Below are 19,162 nucleotides of genomic sequence, written 5' to 3'. Positions count from 1 at the left end.
GGGCTGTGTGTGTGTGTTGGAGAATGCCTTCAACGTTTAGGCACTTTACAGCTCCAGCCAGAGAGCCTTCTTCTTATAGAGACTCATCAGTTTTTCTTGAATAAACATTCCTTACATTGTTGCAAGCCTTTAGTAATTTGGTAATTTCCAGAGTTCACAAAGTTTACTACCAAACTTTTTTTTCCAGTGTTTTTGTTACTTTTATGGCAAGATAGGTTTATGGGGGTCATCAATGTACCCATTCTGGAAGCCTGCCTAGTAAGTTTTCTTTTAAAGAATTTCAGAGAAGAGGAAAAAAAAGATATTCTTTTCTAGTTAAGCCCTGCCTTGTATACTTTATTTCTTTCTGCAGATCTGAGTTTCAGTTTTCATCTGGTATTACTTCCCTTTATCTTGAAAAGTTAATTTAACATTTACCATTAGGCAGAAAATTCCCATTCCTTTCATTTATCTGAAATGTCCATATTTCACCCTCATTTTTTTTTTTTTTTTGCTGTGAACGGGCCTCTCACTGTTGTGGCCTCTCCCATTGCGGAGCACAGGCTCCGGACATGCAGGCTCAGCGGCCATGGCTCACGGGCCCAGCCGCCCCGTGGCATGTGGGATCTTCCCGGACCGGGGCACAAACCCGTGTCCCGTGCATCGGCAGGTGGACTCTCAACCACTGCGCCACCAAGGAAGCCCTCACTTTCATTTTTAAAGGATATTTTCACTGAATATAAAAATCTAGGTTGGCAGCTTTATTATGTCAACACTCAAGGTATTTTTCTGCTCTTCTGACCTCTACTGTTTCTGACAAGAGATCAGCCATCATTTGTATTGCTGACCTCCTTTATGTGTCATTTTTCTCTGAACACTTTCAAAATTTTTATCTTCAATTTTCAGAAGTTTGGATATTATGTGCTTAGGTAGTTTCTGTTTTTCAATCTTGCTAAGGTTTTCTTAGCTTCTTGGATCTATAAGCAAATATTGTCACCAAATATGGTAATATTTTGGCCATTATTTATTTAAATTCTTTTTCTGCCCCATTATCCCTCTTCTGTTTCTGGGTTTACAATTACATATATATTAGAATGCTTGATTATTGTCCCACAGGTCAGTGACGTTCTTTCATTTTTAAAAAATCTTTCTCTTTGTTCTTCAAATGGGAAAACTTTACTAATCTTACAAGTTTAGTTACTGTTTCTTCTGCACTTTTTAATCTGCTAAACTCCAGGGAAGTTTTCATTTCAGATATTATACTTTTTGGTTCTAGACTTCTACTTGGCTCTAGTGTTTCATAGATTCCATTTCTCTGATGAAATTCCCTACCTCTTTTCTCTTTGGCCTTGGATATATTTATAATAGTTGTTTAAAAGCCTGATCTACCATTTCACAATATATACACCTACCAAATCATCACATTGTATACCTTAAACTTACACATTGTTGTAGTTCGGCTGCATCTTTAAAAAGCTGGAAAAAACGCTATCCCCCCAAAAAAGTGCAACACATGAAAACTGGTACAGATTCCTGGTTTTGAGTTTCTCAGAATTTGGGATGATTTTAGGAAGTACAAGAATGCCAAGACCACATGAAATCACCTTGAATAATACAGTGAGAGCATTACTCTCCTTTCAAATCTCCTGATTGTCAAGAAAGCATCAGTTGGGTGCTAGGGTTATCTTACCTCTCTATTATTTGCTAATAAAAATTTTTAACAGATAGGAAAAAAGTGCCTGATCTGGTAATTCCAACATCTGGGTGATCTTGGGCTTTGTGTGAACTGACATTTTATTATTATTATTATTATTATTATTATTATTATTATCATCATCATCATCATCATCATCATCATGGGCCACATTTTCTAGATTCTTTTTCATGTATATTAAGTTTTGGCTGTATGCTTGTCACTGTGGATAATGTGTTGTAGAGAGTGTGGGTTATACTGTCATCTCTTAAGTGGCATTTTGTTCTAGCAGGCAGTTAAATTCCTTGTGAATCTTTTGACCCTGAGGGATTAGTTTTATTCTTTGTTAGGAAAGGACTATAGTGGTTTAATCCTTAGTCCTAGGATATGGTTGAGACTCTATGGCAGGTCTAGAGTAGCCTTTAGTTTCAGGCTGGTATAACTTTACTTAGGTGCATAGCAAGGTTTCTCCACTGGCTAGGATGCAATTCCTACATCTCCTATCACTGCATAATTTCTGCGATCTCAATTCAGTTCAAAAGAAGAGAGAAAAGAAGAGAGAAAACTTCCTTTAAAAAAAAAAAGAAGAAGAAGCAACATAGCAATGACACCAAAATCTAGCAAAAAACAGTATTTTTAAAAAAGAAAGAAACAGGAAACGAAACTACAGACCAATCCCACTTATGAGTAGCAATGGAAAATCCTGAATAAAAGATTAACAAAGAATTTAAGTAGTACAATTAAAGAATATTATATCACAATTAAGTGTGGTTACTGACTCAAATGCTAGGATGATTTAATATTAGGTAATCTATTAAATATAATCTGTTACATGAATAGATCCAAGGAAAAATCATTTGCTCATTTCCAGAGATGCCAAGAAAGCATTTGACAAAAGTCATTATTTATTCTTGATTACAAAGATAAAATTTAAATAGATAGGTACTTCTTAAACAGAACAAAAGATTCTGAGGTAATACCAAGGTATCCTCTGTCTCATTCTCTTTGAATCCTGCAATTGGACAAGAGAGAAAAAGTAGAACTATAAAAGTTGAAAAGAAAGACGGTTACTAATGGTTATTATTATATAACCAGAAAGTAAACAGAATCATTTAGAAACCATTACTATGGAAAGTAATAAGAGAATTAACCTAGGAACAAAGTTAATAAATAGAAATCAAAAACACATACTAAAAAAATAATTGAAAGCTATATTGGCAGAAAATTCCTTATTTCTAATAGCAAGCAAAAAAGGATGGGCAGAAACCTGGGAAGAGATAAACAACAAGAAATGCATATGGCCTATGTAAGGAAAACTATAAAGAAACAAAGTCAAACAAATGGGAAAACATAACATACTCTTAGGTCTGAAGACAACCAATCTCATGTGACTTGATGGAAGTACAAATTGGCATGTTACTTACAACACCTTGTCAATATCTATGGAAATTACAGATGCATATACCCCTTGATCCAGCTATTCTAACCCCAGGAATTTACCCTATACATAGTCCTGCTCCCGTGTGAAGGTATGCATGCATAAGGTTATTCATTGCAGAACTATCTGTAATAGCAAAAAATTGGAGATTACCCATATTCATTAGAGTACTGGTCTATTCTGACATACCCATAAAACAGAATAGGATGTTGTTGTATAAAAGAATAAATATTTCTATGCACTAAAATCCCTTAACTGTTGGCAATATTTATTACTGCTGGGAATGCACATTTTTCTTAGGGGAGGAAAAAAATACTGCCAACATTTAAATATAATGACCACATAGAAACAAAACTCTAAATTCTTGGGGGAAAAAATCAGAACAGGGACTTAATGATCTTATCCACTGATTGATCTCATTCAAGTCTTATTTTTATGAACATTCAAATGAAATATTTTATTAATATAAAAGTAGTAAACATTATGTTTAAAATGCAACAATATTCCCAACTTGATCTATAGAATCAATGCAATCCCAATCAAAGTCCAAGCAAGTTATTTTATTAGTATCAACAAACCGATTCTAAAGATTATATGAAGGCAAAGACCCAGAACAGCCAACACAATATTGAGGAGAAGAACAAAGTTGAAGGACTGATGCTACCCGACTTCAAGACTTACTATAAAGCTACAGACATCAAAGACAGTGTGGTACTGGTGAAAGAATAAGCAAATAGATTAATGGAACAGAACAGACAGCCCAGAAACAGACTCACATAAATATAGTTAAAAGATCTTTGGCAAAAGAGTAAAGGCAATACAATGGAGCAAAGAGTCCCTTCAACAAATGGTGCTGGAACTAGACAGCAACATACACACACACACACACACACACACACACACAAAACCGACCTTATACCTTTCACAAAAATTAACTCAAAATGGATCACACCTAATTGTAAAAAATTCAAAACTATAAAACTCCTAGAGGATAACGTAACAAGATGACGGTGGGTATACTGATGACTTTTGAGATACAATACCACAGACAAAATCCATAAAAGAAATAACTGATAAGCTGGACTTAATTAAAATTGAAAACTTCTGCTCTGCAGAAGACAATACCAAGAGAATCAGAAGACAAGCCACAAAACTGGGTGAAAATATTTGCAAAAGACGGATCTGATAAAGGACACTTGTTCAAAATATACAAAGAATTCCTGAAACCCAACAGTAAGAAAACAAATAACCCAATTAAAAATTAGGTTAAAGATCTTAGCAGAGATCACCAGAGAAGATATACAGATGGAAAACAAGAATATGAGAAAATGCTCCACATCATATGCCATCAGGGAAAGGCAAATTAAAACAATGAGCTACCACTACACACCTATCAGAATGTCCAAAATCCAGAATACTGACAACACAAACTGCTGGCAAGGATGCTGAGGAACAGGAACTGTCATTCACTGTGGGAATGCAAAATGGTACAGCCACTTTAGAAGACAATTTAGCAGTTCTTTACAAAATTAAACAGTTAGTGTATGATTAGCAATTGCACTTCTTGGTATTTACCTAAAGGAGTTCAAAACTTAAATCCACATGGACCTAGAGTCTGTCATATAGAGTGAAGTAAGTCAGAAAGAGAAAAACAAATACCATATGCTAACACGTATATATGGAATCTAAGGGAAAAAAAAAAAGGTCATGAAGAACCTAGGGGTAAGACGGGAATAAAGACACAGACCTACTAGAGCATGGACTTGAGGATATGGGGAGGGGGAGGGGTAGGCTGTGACGAGGTGAGAGAGTGGCATGGACATATCTACACTACCAAGCGTAAAATAGACAGCTAGTGGGAAGCGGCCGCATAGCACAGGGAGATCAGCTCGGTGCTTTGTGACCACCTAGAGGAGTGGGATAGGGATGGTGGGAGGGAGGGAGACGCAGGAGGGAAGAGATACGGGAACATGTGTATATGTATAACTGATGCACTTTGTTATAAAGGAGAAACTAACACACCATTGTAAAGCAATTATACTCCAATAAAGATGTGAAAAACAACAACAACAAAAAAGTTGCACACAGATATTTACAGCAGCTTTATTCAGAACTGCCAAAACCTGGAAGCAACCAAGATGTCCTTTGTTAAGTGAATGGATTAATAAACTGTGGTACATCCAGACAATGGAGAATTATTCAGTGCTAAAAAGAAATGAGCTATCAAACCATGAAAAGACATGGAGAAACCTTAAATAAACATTACTAAGTGAAAGAAGCCAATGTGAAAAGACTACCTACTGTGTGATTCTAACTTTATGACATTCTGGAAAAGGCAACACTAGGGAGACAATAAAAAGATCAGAGTTTGCAGAAGGCAGGGGTGTGAATAGGCAGAGCACAGAGGATTTTTAGGGCAATGAAAGCAAAAACACCAGATAACACTGTGATGATGGATATATGTCATACATGTGTCCAAACACATAGAATGTACAACACCAAGAGTGAACCCTTTTGTAAACTCAGGACTTTGGGTGACTAGGATGTCAATGTTGGTCTATCTTTAGTAAAGAACATACCACTTTGGTGAGTGATGTTGACAATGGCGTAGGCTATGCATGGGTGGGGGGCAGGGGTTTTATGGGAAATCTCTGTACCTCCCTCTCAGTTTGGTTTTAAACCTAAAACTACTCTAAAAAAAATGAAGTCCTTAGAAAGTTTTTCATTTTAATATTACAGATATGCATAAAGTGTAAAGTAAAGCCACCCTCAACTCATCCAGTCTCATTTTCCAAGGTGCTTTTGACCATATATGCTTTCATTTTGATAGGCACAAATAAGTCTGAATACTCTGCTTACACTCTACTTCTTGGTTTCTCATCTGTAAGGAGTTTGTATTGATTTTGTGCCATGAAGGAGAATGAATTAACTCAGAGAATCTACCACAATCTAACGACACTTTCCATTTTTGCTGGTAATGTTATCATTATTTGTACACCTTTAAACATCTATTTTGATTGATCAACTTTAAATAGTACTTCTTGACTCTCTACTATGTAAAATGAGGAAACTTACAAATAGGCAAAATTCAACAAAATCAAAGATGAAGTCTAAGAAGCATTTACCTTGTTCATAAAGCAGCTTCATATTCAAATCTTTGCAGGTGACCAGATTGTTGAGCAATGCAACCACACTTTGCATGGTGTTACCCAGAATGTTCGCCTGACGTTCCTGCAACAGATCACCATTCCATCATAACAGTACAGAAATAGCATTACATCGTAATAAAGACAAATGATTAAACGACCTCCATCCCTTCATTCTTTTACAAGGTTGAATGATTATCTTTTTCCACTTGGGTGAAGCAGACCCCTCTGTGGTAAGGCCCCATCAGTGAGTTAGGTGAGCGGGAGGCAGTATGAATCACTCAGCACCAGCACTGCTTCATGCAGTTCCCTGCCCACACACTGAGGGACAACCACAAAGCCCTCTGTGCTTTCAAAGGGCACCAAAGGAGTCAGAGAGATCAGAAATCAAGTACTTGGAACTTAGGAAACTACACCTGAAAGTGATTTTGAGATCACAGAAGAAAAACTTCTTAAAGAAATATTTCTGCAGTTTGGAGAGTAAACTGCTATTCTCCTTCTTTAGTCTTACACATTGTTGGTTATGTTGGATATGACTTATTGCATCACTGCTTCAGTGTAATAAACTACACTTGGGATCTGAAAAAGTGAATTTTGCTTTCCCTAACACTTTTCATCATACAGCAGGGAGTAACTTTGGCCTTCATTTCTCATTGTAAAGACACAAAAGACAACTTCTTTGTAACTTTTAAGGGATATTAAAAATAACTTGGGGCTTCCCTGATGGCGCAGCGGTTGAGAATCCACCTGCCAATGCAGGGGACACGGGCTCGAGCCCTGGTCCGGGAAGATCCCACATGCTGCGGAGTAACTAAGTCCGTGCACCAAAACTACTGAGCCTGCGCTCTAGAGCCCGCGAGCCACAACTATTGAGCCCGCATCCCGCAACTACTGAAGCCCCCATGCCTAGAGCCCAAGCTCCGCAACGAGAGAAGCCACAGAAATGAGAAGCCCGTGCACCTCAACAAAGAGTAGCTCCCGCTCGTCACAACTAGAGAGAGCCCACGCACAGCAACGAAGACCCAACACAGCCAAAAATAAATAAATAAAATAAAATTTAAAAAACAACTTGCTTTAGTTTTGTTTCCTATTCACTCTTCTGAATTTTTAAAAAATTAAACAACTAGCACTGATTGTGATTAAAACTATAAAATTTCAAATAGTATAAAAATAAAGTCTTTAAGCTCCAGGACTAGGGGAGGCAAGCCAGCTGCACCGAGTAGAAAAAGAATGGAGGCACTCGCTCTCAGGACTGTGCCAATGCAAGCACTTGCTGGAAGTGAGTGCTTCTAGGTGGCTAGCTTGTCCCACACTAGCCTTGGCCCCGCCCCTTGGTCACTCTGTTAATAACGAGCCCTATCCTAAAGAGTTATGGGTGTATCAATTTAGTGGACTCCATCCAGACCCTTTCCTATTCATTTTCTCTCTTTCTCTCTCTCTCTCTCTCACACACACAGAATACATGGTTTGCTCTGTTATCTAAACGTAAGCTATATCATATTTATTAATTCACTCAGCAAATAACTGATGAAGAGCTATTATGTACCAGGCACTGTTCTAGGCACCTGAGAGAACAAAACAAGGTTCCCTGTCCTCACGGAAATAGACAACAAACAACAGGCACAGGGAATTCCCTAGTGGTCAAGTGGTTAAGACTCTGCACTCCCAAAGCAGGGGGCCCAGGTTCAGTCTCTGGTCAGGGAACTAGATCCCGCGTGCCCCAACTAGAGATTCCGCATGCCACAAATAAGACCCGGAGCAGCCAAATAAATACTAAAAAAACCCCACAAAACAGGCACAGTAAGCAAGTAAACTGGACTATGTGTTAGAAGATAACAAGTGCTATGGTAGAAAAAGGAAAGAGCAGAGCAGGAAAGGAGGGTTGGGAGTTCAGCACTGAGGCTGTCCATCACCTAACAATGTGTGGTCAAGGTGGGACTCATTGAGAAGGTGTCATTTGAGTGGAAATTTTATTGTACTTTTTAAATGCTGAAGCATCTTAGAATTCTTTGGACTAACTTAGTTTTAATAAAATTTTCTTTTGAAATAATTTTAGATTTACACGGAAGAGTTGCAAAGACAGTGTAGAGAGTTTCCATATACCCTTCACCCAGATGTCCCCTATGTTAACAGCATACCCAACCAAGGTACACTGATCAAAACTCAGAACTGGGACTTCCCTGGTGGTCCAGTAGTAAAGAATCTGCCTTGCATTTTTCACAGAACTAGAACAAAAAATTTCACAATTTGTATGGAAACACAAAAGACCCCGAATAGCCAAAGCAATCTTGAGAAAGAAAAATGGAGCTGGAGGAATCAGGCTCCCTGACTTCAGACTATACTACAAAGCTATGGTAATCAAGACAGTATGATACTGGAACAAAAACAGACATATAGATCAATGGAACAGGACAGAAAGCCCAGAGATAAACCCACGCACATATGGTCATCTTATCTTTGATAAAGGAGGCAAGAATATACAATGGAGAAAAGACAGCCTCTTCACTAAGTGGTGCTGGGAAAACTGGACAGCTACATGTAAAAGAATGAAACTAGAACACTCCCTAACACCATACACAAAAATAAAGTCAAAACGGATTAAAGACCTAAATGTAAGGCAAGACACTATCAAACTCTTAGAGGAGAACATAGGCAAAACACTCTATGACATAAATCACACACAGCAAGATCCTTTTTGACCCACCTCCTAGAGAAATGGAAATAAAAACAAAAATAAACAAAGGGGACCTAATGAAACTTCAAAGCTTTTGCACAGCAAAGGAAACCATAAACAAGACCAAAAGACAACCCTCAGAATGGGAGAAAATATTTGCAAATGAAGCAACTGACAAAGGATTAATCTCCAAAATTTATAAGCAGCTCATGCAGCTCAATATCAAAAAAACAAACAACCCAATCCAAAAATGGGCAGAAGACCTAAATAGACATTTCTCCAAAGAAGATATACAGATTGCCAACAAACACATGAAAGAATGCTCAACATCATAATCATTAGAGAAATGCAAATCCAAACTACAATGAGGTATCACCTCACACCAGTCAGAATGGCCATCATCAAAAAATCTACAAACAATAAATGCTGGAGAGGGTGTGGAGAAAAGGGAACCCTCATACACTGTTGGTGGGAATGTAAATGGATACAGCCACTATGGAGAACAGTATGGAGGTTCCTTAAAAAACTAAAAATAGAACTACCATTCGAGCCAGCAATCCCACTACTGGGCATATACCCTGTGAAAGCCATAATTCAAAAAGAGTCATGTACCACAATGTTCACTGCAGCTCTATTTACAATAGCCAGGACATGGAAACAACCTAAGTGCCCATCGACAGATGAATGGATAAAGAAGATGTGGCACATACATACAATGGAATATTACTCAGCCATAAAAAGAAACGAAATTGCGTTATTTGTAGTGAGGTGGATGGACCTAGAGACTGTCATACAGAGTGAAGTAAGTCAGAAAAAGAAAAACAAATACTGTATGCTAACACATATATATGGAATCTAAAAAAAAAAAAAGGTTATGAAGAACCTAGGGGCAAGATGGGAATAAAGACTCAGACCTACTAGAGGATGAACTTGAGGACACGAGGAGGGGGAAGGGTAAGCTGAGACAAAGTGAGAGAGTGGCATGGACATATATACACTACCAAACGTAAAATAGATAGCTAGTGGGAAGCAGTCGCATAGCATAGGGAAATCAGCTTGGTGCTTTGTGACCAGCTAGAAGGGTGGGAGGGAGGGAGACGCTAGAGGGAAGAGATATGGGGATATATGTATATGTATATGTATAACTGATTCACTTTGTTATAAAGCAGAAACTAACACACCATTGTAAAGCAATTATACTCCAATAAAAACGTTAAAAAAAAAAAAAAAAAGAATCCGCCTTCCAATGCAGGGGATGCAGGTTCAATCCCTGGTCAGGGAACTAAGATCCCACATGCCGCAGGGCAACTAAGCCCACGATCCACAACTACTGAGCTCACGCGCCTCAACTAGAGACCCTGCGTGCCGGAAAACTACAGAGCCTGCATGCTCTGGAACCTGCATGTCACGACTAGGGAGAGAAAACCCACACGCCACAACTAGAGAGAAGCCCGTGCACCACAACAAAAGAGCCTGCATGCCTCAACGAAGATCCCATGTGCCACAACTAAGACTTGATGCAGCCCAAAAAATAAATAAATAAATAAATAAATAAATAAATAAATAAATAAATAAACCTTTAAAATAAGAAACAAAACTAGGGACTTAACACTGATACAAAGCTAACAGTGGAACTACAAACTTTATTCAAATTTCACATTTTCCACTAACATCCTTTTCTGTTCTGGGATCCAATCCAGGATCCCATATTGCATTTAGAATTAATTCATTTTTGCAATACATATTTACTAAGTGCCCACTGTTCTAGGTACTTGGCTTATGTCAGTGAATAGAAGAGACCAAAAAACATTTTTTAATTAATTTTTTTAATAAACAGCCCTGCCCTTGCAGATGCCCTGTGGAGTTTACCTTGAAGCAGAGGGGGACACAACATAGTAAATAATTCCATGGTATGTTAAAGATGATACACACTATAGGAGAAAACAGAACAGGGTAAAGTGGTTTGGGAGTGCCGCGGGGGAAGGCTGCAGTTTTAAACAAGGCACGTAAGGCATACCTCCTTCGGAAGGCAGTGCCTGAGCAGGTTTGGATTTACTCTTTATGCTGCCAGGTTCTGTTAGCTAGTTTGTTTTAGGGTAGTTGAATCAATGTTCTTCAATGTTATTGGCCTATGAGTGACATCCTCATCTGATTTTAGTATCAGTTTCATGCTAGCCTTGTCCATCCATTTTATTCCACAAATATTTATTGTGCATCTACTTCTGGGTGATGTGGTAGAACTCACTAATAAAAGCAACTGGGCTCAGTGTATTTCTACCGGTAGATCTTTAAATATTTTTTTGAAAAACATCTTATAATCAGGAATGTACACACTGACCCAATTTTATTTCCATTTTCCAAGAAAATCACCTATAATATCCAAGTTTCCAAACGTATTGTAATAGAATCATACACAGCAGTCACCTGTCTTCACCTGTCTTCTCTGAACCAACTGACATCACCTTTTACCTGTCTCCTCCCTCTTTCTGATTGGTCAGACTCACCAAAGCCTTGCCTATTTTATTGGTCTTTTCAAGGAACCAGCTTTCCGTTTTACTCAAGAATCTACATTTGTGACTTCGAGTTAGTCATTACAAATGTACATGATTTCCCACTTCCCTCTCCTAGATATGCAGGAGGATGGCACTCTCCTGCCCCCTCATAATTCGAGATGCCCATAACTGGACTTACTTTGGCCAATTAGACTCATCTGGGCAGAAGCTTTAAGGGTCAGAGAGGGCATCGCCGTCCTGTCTTTCCTCTGCCCTTAAGACCAGTGATGGTCTAGACGGTAGAGGCTCCAGTAGCCCAGGTCTCAGAGTGAGGACGTGCAGCAGAGACACCGGGACTCCCCTGATGAACACATGGCTTCCAAAGCGCACCAAAATACTAACACGCATCAGTCTCTGAAACTGCAATTAACAGACATGTACATCCCACCAACAGGAGCCACTTGATTTCATGAATCTTACCATCTATATCTTTAATACAAGACAAAAGGTCTCCTTTCCAAATACCACTGGCTGAAAATTTATATTCTGTAGAAATAGGCTTAAGAGTGGATGTTAATGTTTGATGCTATTAGGCTGTGAGTTTCTCTGTTTTACCTTTACAGATAGATACACAAAAGGTCATTGAAAGTATAAGTGAGGGAATGACATCAGATGAGCCTAAACAGAAGACTTACTAGCTGCGGGGCTGGCAGCCGGGCCCGGGGGACAGCCGAGCCTGTCCAGCGCCACGCCTGCCATTCCCCAACATGGTGACAGTGCCTTGCACTGTGGTCACCGTAAAATAACTCTCATTGGCATCCAAGCTTAATAAAAACACCTTCATCCTGCTCAAAAAGGGCAATCGATAGATATGGAGAAGCCAAACTGAACAGCCTCAACCATATAAAATTCACTGACATCAGCTTAAGAATATTAATGTGGAAGCAATGGGCTGCCACCAATTTCATCTAATTATTCTTACAGTTGGTTGGAAGGAAAGGGTGATTAATAAGCACGAAGATGACATGACATGTTACTCATGATAAAGTAACTAACGATACATAGGAAACCTGTTCTTGTGAAGAATAAAGACACTAACAAATCTCTTCTTTTGGTCCCATTTGGTAAAATAACACATATCACTCCTGGTTCAAAGGCCAGTCTGTCGGCAAATACAGGTCAGTTTTACTGGAGATAAATCCATTGTTCCTTCCATATACATGATTTTATGATTAAATGCACCTTTTCTGTGCTCTTGGCAGTATTTTTGGCTCATTGCAAAGCCAATACTTTGGTTTTTCCTTGAGCGACGGCCACCTGTTGATGTAGGCATTTCCCTTAAGTACAAAAGCCAAGTTTCCAAACCTCCGTTACCCCTGAACACTAAGAACCCAGGACCGTACCCCAGCCAACCAGGTCCTGAGACTCCTGGCCTGGAGTTTCCAGAATCACTGCAGAAGGAAGGGCTCTGCCAGCCCCACTACTCAATCTGCAGAGGGGCATAAAGGTACACTCTATAAAAAGCCCCCACTAACCTTATCACTGGAAACACTCAGGGCACCATATTTGATGCAGAGAATAGAGACCAATAATCCTACAACCAGACTGGGAGGCATGGTTCCTTTTCTATTCTAGCCATTATTCAAAACACTGTTGTGTTTTAGTTTCTTTGTTGTTGATTTTCAGACCATTCATAGACTGAACTTTGTTCTAAATAAAGTAGGGGCATTATTAAAATTATATTATAAAATTGTACTTACTTCCTCTTCCTTCTTGTAGGTATAAATGTTTCTTACCTAGTATGAGGGAGGGAGACCATGGAACAGAGTCATTGTTCCTGCTCAAGATGACAACATGGTTCTCTAGGGGAACCTAGACAGTTATTGCTGTGGCCTAGATCATAACTTCCCCCAGAAAGAATGCTAAAGACAGGCGAAGAGTAGTTGAGAAGGTATAAATATGAATTAAGCATACTTCTATTATTTTCTATCAAATTGAGTTATTTCATTTCTCTTAGCAACTTTATTAAGATTTGTTCTTGCTGTTCACAACCATATTCATAGCCCACAGGGGATAAATTACGCTTTGAAAAACATCATATTTACTTTCAAAGTCAGAGTAGAGAATTATATGAAGGGAGAAACCACCAGGGTAAACATGTGGGACAAGAGTTCTTCTTGGGCCCCTGGAAGACTGATGTAAAGAGGAAAGGGAACCACAAGTTTGATTCAAAGACCTTGGGTCAGAGCTGGAGGGAAGGGATGATGCTGATTAAAGGCTGTGTCTTCATTAGATGTTCCTCTAAGACAACCCCTCTCCCTAAAAAGGTCTACCTGAGCCCCAGGGTGAAAGGACTGTAACAGAAGCCTAGGTAAAATCCTGGTGTCTTTTTTTTTTTTTTTAATCCCCATGGCTCACTAATAAAGAAAGGGGTCCACACCACTGGCACCCCAACACATGGAAGAAAAGTGGTGTGAGGAGAGAAGGAAGCTTTTAATGACCTGCGACAGGGTCTCTGGCACAGGGTCTGGGGCCCAGGCACCAGCAGCTTCTGTGCTGACTGAGGTAGAGCAGCCACGTGGGCCCGAGCCAGGACAAGGCAGAACTGACAACACACTGATAAGGTACTATGTGCCGTGGCCTCTACCCCAAGCATATTCTATCTCATTTAAGCCTCACCAAAATCCTGAAGTGACTACAGTTCTCCCCTCTTTACAGATAAGGACATTGAGGTTAGCGAGATGAAGTGTCACTTGCCAGGGATCACCCAGCTCCTCGATTGTGAAGTTGGGATTCAGTCTGTAGGATGGCAGGGGTCCCTAACCACCAAGCGACATTGCCTGATGACCACATTAATGGAGCAGGAAAGTGGAGGGTGGGGTGTCAGGGTCACCAGTCAGCACACCCCAGGTTAGCCAACATGACCTGAGGACCCACGGACTTAAAGGAATCCAGAGGCAGGGATGGAAAGAGGCACAGACATATTGATTTGGGGCCGCTACTGTAATGTTGCCCTCCGCCTTCGGCTACAATGTGACCAGCCCTGTGTCACCACCACTGGGAACTCCTGGCTTCACAAGAGCCCTTAATACAGATCATTTGCTGTAAGACATGCAACCCGGGAAGCAAGATGTGGGTATTAGGCAACTAAGGAAAGGGAAGAATGGGCATACTACCCACCAAGGATAAAATTACGTACTAGCCCCACAGTCAATAGCCACACGATTGAGACACTCAGTGTTAGTGTAGGCTTGATGGGTGAGAAAGGAAGCTGAGCTCACAGGAGAAGCCATCACTGCTATCTTACAAAGACACCCAAGGCGATCCTACTGCACTTTAAGATTATGACGAAAATCTTTAACTCCTTCATCCATAGCCCAGTAAGCAAGGCTGACCTAATTTGTGTGCCCAACGCCACAGTGTACGGACATTTAACAAACAGGGCACTTGAGAGTTCTAATAAAACATAGCATTTGCCAGTAGAGATAATTAGAATTGAAGCCACAAAATTCTAGTGTTTGGCAACATAGATGAAACAACTTCATTAAAATGTACAGCTTCAGCAAATGAAAGGCAGGAGAGCACTGGACCCTGAAGAATCAGCCTTCTCAAAACTAATTGCTTCAGTGCTTGAAGAGGACAGCTCTGCAACACCAAGGGCACAGCAAGGAAATACTGCTAAAAAACGATCAGCCTTCCCAAAGTGCTTTCACTGTAAACAGAGCCTTATACTTGATGCTAATATCTGAAGATGGAAACGGCACTAGAAGACTCCGGATGTCCAGATGAAAAAGTTGGGCTGGGGTCTGAACAGTCCAGGTAGGAGATACCTTTAACGATCAAAAATAACAACGAACTGTGGCAACTCTCTTCCGCCCTTGGTGTGGGTCGGGATTCAAAAGACAACACATTAGAAGACAAGAACCGATCCTACAAGGTTAGAGAGAGCACCGAGAGAACGGAAAGCAGAAGCACACACAACTGATGCACACGTGGCATCCACGATCTCTTAGAAATAAACACACAGCATATCCCATTCAACACACATTCACATTACCTTTCAGGGGGAAAAACTTACGTTGCTCTGCAAGCTGCCCCTGTCCTGCGCATGTACCTGCACTTGGTACAGTTGTGCTGCCCCAGGACGTAGTGGGGTGTCCACCCACTCTCCTTTTCATACGTTCTCCTGCATGGCCAGAATGCTAGAGATCTGGAGCCTGCAGAAACGAGCCTTCAGAGCACCCAAGCCACATAAGTACATGCGTGCAGAAGAGGACACTTTCATGTTATTGATTTTTCACAAGGCTGTCCCACAGGCAGCTCAAACTCAGTGGAATCTAAGCTGAACTCAGCTCCTTTCCCCTCACACTTTCTCCTTTTCCATTTTCCAATTCAATGAACGACCCTCCAATCTGCCCAGCTACCCAGTCATAAATCTTGGAATCACCCGGGACTACTGTACTGTCTCTATTCTCATCTCCCACATCCAATCAGCCACGACAGTCCCCTGGTTCTCCCCAAGCCCCTCCTGAATCTGTTGTCTGCTCTCCATCCCCACTGCCACTGCCCTCATTGGCCGGGGCCACCACCGTCTCCTAAAGGTATCTCTACCTCCGGCCTCACCACTCTGACTGCTAACCAGCTTCCTCTTTCTAAAGTGGCAGAGATTAGGCTCCACTCCCAGGGCTGACATCGGGGGCCGCGGGCCTGGGGGGTGAGTGTGTCGGAGTCTACAGTACATGCAGGATGGAGGGAGGCCACTGCTTCCCACAGTCCAGTTTGTGTCCAAAGTCCCAGTGGGATTCCAAGGCCTGAAAGGGGGAGAACCCACAAGAACCAGGAGATGACAAAGCAAGGGCACTGGAGCTCCAAGGCTTTCAATCCCAGAGAAGCACTGCATTATGATTTTGAAATAGTCTCAAGACTTATCGAGACAAATACTGACCCCTGGGGGTGAGGAACAGGGAAGGAAATGAACTGGATTAAACGGCAAGGGCACTGAGTGATTTAAAATGAATTCACTCATTTACCTCATAAATATATATATGGGATTTCCTGGGAAGAAAGGCCAGGATGTAGGGGGTCCAAAGTGGGACTGTTTGGGGTATGAGGAAATTGGTGCTGGGGTAACCGCTACTGGGCCTTTGCTCTACCAGCTGTGAAGCAGTTAACCAGCTCCTCTGCCCTGTGGTCGGGGTTTTGTGGGGCTGAGCAGGCTCTGAGGAGACTCCGAGGGCCTGGAAATGTTCTTCTCCCATCTGTAGCCAAAAACATACAATGCTCTCACCCTAAGGGCCTAGAGGTATAAAATTAAGTCCTTTCTTTTATTTAGATCTCCCTCCATCCTTCTGGTTAAACACACAAGAGAAAAGAGTTTCAAATTGTTTTTAAATTTGACTGACAAACATGGTAGAGCCCCTCTAGCAGCAAATACAAGTTATTATCAGCAATACATTCCAGCTGGCACAGAAGGGAGTCTGGCTCGGCTGGTACCATCTGTCAATCAATATGTCAGCTCAACTCTAGAATCCCAGTCCTGTGCAACACCCACGGCAGTGCACTGTGGATGCCCTTCCGGCAGGTTAATTGTGTCACTTGGCTTCCCCAGCCGTGCCCTTTCACATTATTTAGGCTTCTAGCAGGAAGCTTCCGGCCTCTGGGCTCCCAGCAGGGCCCTAGGCCTCAAGGCAGGCGCAGTAGGCCGGAGCCAACACTATTCAGGAGGGAGAACCCTGGCCGTGGAGCCGCAGGGAAGCTGCCAGGACCAGTGTCCCCAGGGATGGTTTGTACCCCTTTCATGTGTCTGCCTGGAGTGTTGAAAGACAGGCCACTCTGGCCCACAACACGCTCTCTGAGCTAAATACAGGCCTGAAATAGCAGGGACAGATGAGAAAGAGAAAATACAAGTGTGCATCCAGACACAAAACCCCTCCTGCCTTCTCTTAGCATCCCTGCCAATGTGCAAAGTAAGAACAACAACAACAAGAGGAATGAAATTGGGTCATTTGTAGAGGCGTGGATGGACCTAGAGACAGTCATACAGAGTGAAGTATGTCAGAAAGAGAGAAACAAATACTGTATATTAACGTATCTGTGGAATCTAGAAAAATGGTGCAACTAGAGATTATCATACTAAGTGAAGTAAGTTAGAAAGAGAAAGACAAATACCATATGATGTCACTTATATGCAGAATCTAATATATGACACAAATGAACCTATCTACGAAACAAAGAGAATCACAGATATAGAGGCAGACTTGTGGTTGCCAAGGTGGAGTAGGGGGGTGGGGGAGGGATGGACTGGGAGTTTGGGATTAGCAGACACAAACTATTATATACAGAAGGGATAAACTAGGTCCTACTGTATAGCACAGGGAACTATATTCAATATCCTGTGATAAACCATAATGGAAAAGAATGTATATACATGTATAACTGAATCACTTTGCTGTACAGCAGAAATTAACAAAACATTGTAAATCAGCTATACTTCAATAAAAAATATATAAATAACGATCATATCGAGGTATGCAGAGTCAAGGAGGTAACTCTAAAGATGGATACAAATTTTGTGCACACTGGAGTACTTTAAGTACTGCTCCCCAGGGCTGCAGACTCATTTGTCCTTAGCATCTTCTTTGATAAGTCAGCTCTTATCCCTGAACAGGTAGGTGGGGTATCACTGGGGAAATGGGAAAACTTCAACATAATGCCTACTGACCCCCATGCCCGGGAAGCACATACTTTCTGGAGCTGACAGGATTTTTTCAACCAGTTTTTGTTGCAGAGGGTTATCTCTAAAGAGGTGACAGGAGAGCCTAGCCATCTCACAGAAATGTTAAACAAGGAGCACCTTTTCCCAATAAATTATTCTGAGCAGGTAACAAATCAGACATCAGGGGAACTGCAAACACATATATGTGATGTTTAAAAATCAGCAGCATCTAAGGCAGCCCAGATCTCTGTCACTCTCCCTAAAATTTGCTGCACTTGGTATTTTATGCATGATCACACTTTTGTTCTCAATCTCCATAATGGAGGGCAGTTTTCCTTTTCTTAGACTCTACTTAGATAATAACAGTTATATTTGTTGGAACGTTCGATAAGCTCATTTTTGGCCACACGATGATAAAAACTATAACATCTTGGAAAAGAAACTGGCTGCAATGGGATAAAATCATCTCAAGAATTTTTCATTTCCTAGATGATATTTTGTGGTCTTACTAGCATTTAAAAAAATTTAATGGAATTGGAAGATTCCCTAGATACAAGCATAAACTGGTCAACGTTAATGTGGTTCATGCTGGACAACCATGGGGGGCATCAAGGTGTATTTTGCTGGGAAAAGGTTTGAGAGAAAGGATCAATAAACCTGCAGGGCATGGGCTGGGCAAACAAGAAGAGTCAGGAGACTGAACTTGACCATGGGAGAAAGTGACCATATACTTCCCAGTGTCCATTTCTGAAGGTGAAAAGGGAAATGACAGTTTAATTTCTTATGCCAAACCAGGCAGTATGTCTAAGAGCCCTGAGACATCAGTTGACCCTCCCCTTTAATATCTATTCTGGGACAAACACCCTTGGCAGCCTTGGCTATAGGTTAGGCATCCAAGACTTATCTATGGAGTGCCCATTTGGTCACAGCATTGTTTCTGCATGAAACCAACAGTCCCACCAGTCCATGAAAAGTCCCCTGAGCTCAGGAATGAGCAAGTGAGGAGGAGGGAAAAGGGAAAGCTA

The 19,162-nt window shown here is 40.9% G+C and overlaps 1 protein-coding gene across 6 annotated transcripts in view; it reads right to left on the bottom strand.

Moving 5' to 3' along the window:
* Window positions 1–19,162, bottom strand: part of ULK4 (unc-51 like kinase 4) — a 535,263-nt gene that overhangs the window by 227,891 nt on the left and 288,210 nt on the right. For all 6 annotated transcript variants that reach the window (XM_060110747.1, XM_060110746.1, XM_060110750.1 and 3 more), the window contains one exon: window positions 6,236–6,341. In XM_060110747.1, the coding sequence (XP_059966730.1) occupies window positions 6,236–6,341 (106 nt within the window). The remainder of the gene's footprint in view (window positions 1–6,235; window positions 6,342–19,162) is intronic.

Source organism: Mesoplodon densirostris, chromosome 10 (assembly GCF_025265405.1).
Source record: "Mesoplodon densirostris isolate mMesDen1 chromosome 10, mMesDen1 primary haplotype, whole genome shotgun sequence".
NCBI lineage: Eukaryota > Metazoa > Chordata > Mammalia > Artiodactyla > Ziphiidae > Mesoplodon > Mesoplodon densirostris.
This window is presented reverse-complemented; position numbering and strand designations above follow the sequence as displayed.